The sequence below is a fragment of the Limulus polyphemus genome, unplaced genomic scaffold, assembly GCF_000517525.1.
Source record: "Limulus polyphemus unplaced genomic scaffold, Limulus_polyphemus-2.1.2 Scaffold5895, whole genome shotgun sequence".
Classification (NCBI taxonomy): Eukaryota; Metazoa; Arthropoda; class Merostomata; order Xiphosura; family Limulidae; genus Limulus; species Limulus polyphemus.
The window spans coordinates 37303-43001 of NW_013671505.1; the positions used below are offsets into that span (position 1 = coordinate 37303).

General features: G+C 31.7%; 1 protein-coding gene across 1 annotated transcript in view; it reads right to left on the reverse strand.

Annotated features, from left to right (window-relative positions):
- Positions 1 to 5699, reverse strand: part of LOC106473113 (dynein heavy chain 5, axonemal-like) — a 46533-nt gene that overhangs the window by 31535 nt on the left and 9299 nt on the right. The window contains exons 5-10 of the mRNA XM_022401611.1: positions 4081 to 4321; positions 3222 to 3421; positions 2089 to 2242; positions 1296 to 1459; positions 808 to 1015; positions 206 to 367 (exon numbers count right to left, since the gene is read on the reverse strand). Of these exons, the coding sequence (XP_022257319.1) occupies positions 206 to 367; positions 808 to 1015; positions 1296 to 1459; positions 2089 to 2242; positions 3222 to 3421; positions 4081 to 4321 (1129 nt within the window). The remainder of the gene's footprint in view (positions 1 to 205; positions 368 to 807; positions 1016 to 1295; positions 1460 to 2088; positions 2243 to 3221; positions 3422 to 4080; positions 4322 to 5699) is intronic.

The following is a 5699-nucleotide window of genomic DNA, read 5'->3' on the forward strand; positions in this document are numbered from 1 at the left end:
CTATGTGACAGGAAAGCTGGATGGCCAAAGGTGCAACTTTGTCATAGATTCTGCGTCTCAGCAAACCCTTGTGAGCATTAAGGTGTTAGATCACGAAGGAGTACCAGAAGTCATACAGAAGCTCTGTGGTGTGACAGCATGTACTTTTAAATACACTTTAAGATGAAAATTTAAATGACTCCTATTATTTTATTGTTGATGTTACCTGTGCTGGATAAGTGTTTAAGAAATCCATCAAAGCAAAGAAGGAATCTTGTATAGCAGTGGCAGCCTGTCTGATGATCCCATGAAGTGACTTCTGAGCTTGCTGTAAAAGGCTCATCAACCAAATTTCAACATTTCCTTCAGCTTGAACAACTTTCTCCAACTGTAAATAAACACATAATTGTTTACCATATTCTCAATATTATAAAATCAAGTATATAAACACGTATCCAGCCCCTTGACGAAAAATATATAGAAAGGCTAACTGTGCATATTTCTACACATTATAATGGATATTATTTATCTTTTTACAATGTTTTCTTTCTTCATAGTCATTTAATATGTTACAGGAAATTAGAAGTCTTAAGTTGAAATGCACGAAATACTTAAAAACAATATTTTTTATACCATTATCAGTGTTACTGCATACATAAAAATCCACCACATAATAACAAAATTCTAAGGTTTAAAAGTTTCACTGAATAATTTGTGAAACAAATCTAGGTTTTATGTTTTAAATTAAATAACTTTTCTATAATCAAGAAATAGTGCAATTGAAGTAAAATACACCAGGTCTACTGGTATTACAAATGCAAACCCAACCTTTATAGTTTCTCCTTCAGAAGAAACAATAGAAAGAATCATATTGTAATGGTCATCATGGAAGACTAGATATTTTGTGTTATCAAAGATGCTTAGCAGGTGAGCTTGAATAGTGTGAGAATCGCTAGCTTGTCCTAAAATCTCTAAAAGTGCTGGATCAGACACAAAAAAGAATCGAGGAAATAGCAGTCGCTTGTTCTCCAGATATCTGCCCATGAATAAAATATACAAAATATTATATAATTTGTTTTACTGAGGCACTATAGCAAAATGCTTAAATACCTTTAAAATACATTCTGGCTACATTATGAATAAAGACATACATATTAAGTAAAGAATGCTGTGAAATGACATAATACAAAACCTATAGATACAATTAAATATATAATCTAAATTAGGTCTAAATATGGGTTATTTTTAAGAGTCTGCATGCTTGAATGTACAAGAATTATAAGCAAGTATGTTAAGAAATTAAGTATCTTTTCTACCCAGTCAAAGATTTCTGGCATAGCTCTAGTTGTTCTTGAAGATGGGGAAGTAACTGCTTCAATGTGTCATCTCCAACACAACATTCCACTACATTGGGTCTTTCATGGGCTCTTGTCATGATCTTCACCCAAGACTTATCAATGCTTGCAAACCTTTTCGCTTCCTGTAAGACAAAAAATTAGAATGTAATAAAATATAACTTTTCAAAATTCTTGAATATTTAACAATTACTATGTTACAATCCAATATGAACAATTGCAAAATATGTTTTTATCCCACAAGATATTATAATGAAGTAAAAAACGAGGTATGTTTTTATATATACTTAAAATCATAGATTACTTTTGGGATAAACATATATGTTAAGTACAAGTTTTAGATACTTAGTTTTTATGTAATTTATTCATTAAAATGTATTCAGCTAGGAATGAATACATTATATGAACAAAAGAAAAAATTAACAAACATGTATCATTTTACTATGTACATATTTAATTTGTTCAAGTTGCATGACTTAAACTGTGAGCCACATTTTCTAATCTGAAAACTGACATACACAACATGCTTGCTTATTAAATGTCTTTTAAAAGCTGCCAATAAACAAAATTATTCCATACATATATGTTGGTGCTTTAAAAAACTGTAATATCAGATAAATATTTTGAGTGATGGGCACCATAAATATAATAACATTACATAGGTATAAAAATATCTATTCAGTAATAATACACAATTATTCTAATGATGTTCTGCAACAAACGTGACATGAAAATATTTGGTTAAACTACTAACCTTAGGCAGTTGCTTAGCAATGTCTCCTCCTACAAAAACTGCTTCCAAATACACCCAAAGATTCTGCACAAAAAGCCAGCGTTCTAGTATTTCGTAGGTGTTAGACAGGTCTTGTACCCATTTCTGAATTTGCTTTCGAAAAGGAGCATTGTACCTATTAAAACAATTTTAATACAAATAACGTTAACATTAAAAGAAAATTATTCAATTGACATCAAAGATTTAAAATGGTTGTTTCCAGTTATATTGTTAGACTTTTCAGGGTCATTTATGAATTAGACTATACACAAAAAGTTTATTTTATGAATAGCAATAAACAAGTATTTGTTTGGTATATTCAGGTAAACCTGGGTTAACCTTAGAGCAATTCGATAGATCTGCTTAATAACAGGAGTTCAAAAAGATATACATTATGAAGTAGAAATGAAACTGAGTAACTGAGTTTGTGAGAATGAAACAGAAATACTGAACACAATGCAATATATATATAGACAATTTTTATTAAAACAGACTTAACAACAAACACAGCGTGTGTGTACTTGCTTTTTTATACATGGGATGGTCTCTTGTACTGGATAAGGTAATTTCCTTTCAAACGTATCAGGTCAAGATCATCTACCACACTGTCTACATTTAAAGTTCCTTGCAACACAGGTAATGTTAGATTTATCAAGAGTGACCTGCATTTCCCACATGACTAGTCATTCTCAATCAAACTTTGGGGAGGGTAGCCTTGTGATACCATTGAAGGGCATTAACTGTCTATTTTCTTGCACACAGTGCAGCATTAAATATATGCATCCCACAGGCAGAACAAAACGACTTTTAAAACTAACTTTATGTACAGTTAACTACTGTATATGTTATGATAAGGTCAAGTTAAACTATTACTTTCACATAATACATTAGTCTCTCTCTAGGTACCATGCTCATCTAAGGCATTGGTGAGCATGGTCTTCCAATGATCCCCATCTCCAGTTGCTCCCATCATTTCTAAAGTGGTAATTCCTAATTCCTTGGCTGTTGCAGCATCTGTACTTTGTAAAAATGTACATTTAAGTATTAAAAAAGGATATATATATTTCTAGTAAAAATTACACACTACTACAATTAAAATTTAAAATCATACCCACCTATTACTGAGTAAAGAGCCTAAAACCATTAGACTATCTTCTAGAAGTGAGATGATTTCAGCAGTATTATCACCTCGAAGCAGTAGCTCTCCTCTGTTCTTAAACTGTGAGAAAGTGACTTCATGCAATGACCACTCTGATGTCACCTGTCGCAACTTGGCTTCAATGTCTTTCTCTTTTAATGCTGATATACAGATGTCCTGATGGAAGAAATATGAGCCTTTAATTATATGATGGAATATAAGAAACAAGTTATTAATCAGTAATTAATAATGATTGGTATCTGATTGCCAAAACAATTCTCTAAATACACAAGGTTTTTATTAGCAAAATAAAGGGCAAGATTAACAACAGATATAAATATTTGTTTATTTTTGCCCAACAACATCTAAAATGGAAGCAGCTGCATGACTTATATCCATGAATAACCATAAATATCAAAATTCTGAATTATATATCATGTTCTTAATCTGATGACATTAAAGGCTCATGATTGTACATCATTTCAATGTTTATGTAATGATTATCATAGAACATTAACAGATTACTATTATGTCAAAAATATTTTAGGTATTTACAAAATTACTCTCATAAAACAAACATAAAAAACATCATAATACTAAAGCACACAACAATGTTTCTTTATATACCAAGTTACCAAACATAACTGATTAAATTTTAATGTCCAACAGACATATATAGAAAGATATAAACTTTTCAAAATACAAGACAGAAAATAAGTTGAGCATGATATATATATATATAAATACAACAAAAACAAATACCTGATTAACATGCCCAAACTCTTTAATTTTGACACTAGTAGTTATATTACTCCTGTTACAGCATGAATTCTAACCTCTATATCCTCTTTAAAAGACAATAAAGGTGCTTCTAGAATGTTCTTCAAAGAAAAATTCACACTATCAAAGTCAAATGTATGACCAATGACTTCCGTCAGTCTTTGCCAATGACGAGGTTTCATGGCTTTGTTTGTCATCAGCTCCAGCAATGGACAGAGGTCACTAAAATCATCAATAGTTTTCTTAAGTGCATTATGAGCCGGCCATTCCCTGAGACCTTTGGGCAACTTACGACATCTAAAAATTAATAACTGCAGTTTTAGAAAAAATATTTTCAGTGTTTAAAAAGGTACTTGCTAAACAGTTAATCACACTTAATGTTAAAATTGATATTAAGAAAATGTCAGGGGTTTTTACATATCTTGTTAATTGTTAAGGAAAAATTTCAAACATATTTATATAACAAGCATAACTGAAAATGATATTTTGATAAAAAGAATACAAGTTACCTTCTTTATGCAAAAGATCCAAATATGATAACTATTCTAAAAAGAAATAGATTCTGACAGATTTTAAACAATATCTTTCATGTATCGGCAATATGTTTATTTATATTAATATCAATCATATAACTTCAAATAATGTAATACTTATGGATATGTAATGAATACCCAGTACTTGTAGCCCACATAAGCTACTTTATCAATCTCTTACAAAGGAATTTTTTCTTTCAAAGAAAGCGATTAGTAGTATTTTATGTTTCATAGAAAGAATTAAAAACGTCTCTTAGGGAAAATTTTACAAACTTTGAAGAACAAAATATAGAATTAATACTGTTACGCCTCTGTGTTCGTTTGTTAATTTACCGTAAAAATTCTTTCCGAAGAAACTTTAGCAATACAAGTCCTTTCTTAAATAAAACTAGTTTATTCTTTCTCAATACAACTTTGCAATACACTTAATTTCTACAGTCACGTTATAACTTAAACAAACGCTATAATTAAAAACAAACGATTCACGCGCTTGACTCAATTGTCCGTCTCTATCTCTGTCTGCAATTCATTCCATTGTTGCCGTCACTTCTTGGCGGTCTTATATACAAGAATACCGCAAATCTAGTAAACACTCGAGCATTCAAGAACCTTCGAGAATATCATGACGTGTTACTAGCGTCAAGTGACTTCTGCTGTCGTAACACTGCCCCTTCCTTAGTACTGTTTGACCTGAACACTAGCCACTTAAATTAAACTAATAGATAATTAACAATAACTTAATAAAATGTACAGAATTTGCAAACACTACAAACACAAAAATTATAATTCAACAAAGTCTCTTAATTTTATGGGACGTATCTTCTTCCGTACTGGCTTCTGCTTCAAGTGAGGTTCATCTGCTCCATCAGGAATTGTCCTATCATCGGTAATGGTCACCTCAGTGGTAGTAACTTCATGAAGGGCTTCATTGTTTCCCTTCTCAAAACTGAGTAGAGTTTCTTCTTCGACAGTGACCTTTCCAGGTGACACGTCTTCAGCGGCGTCTTTTGTTCCGCTGTTCACTTCATTCCAACTGAAATGTCCTGGACCGTGATAACGCCAAAGCCTGTTGGCACGCACCACCTTTGGCTTACCTCGCCGCCCACATTTTATCCGAAAAGCCACGTCTGAAAGACGATCCA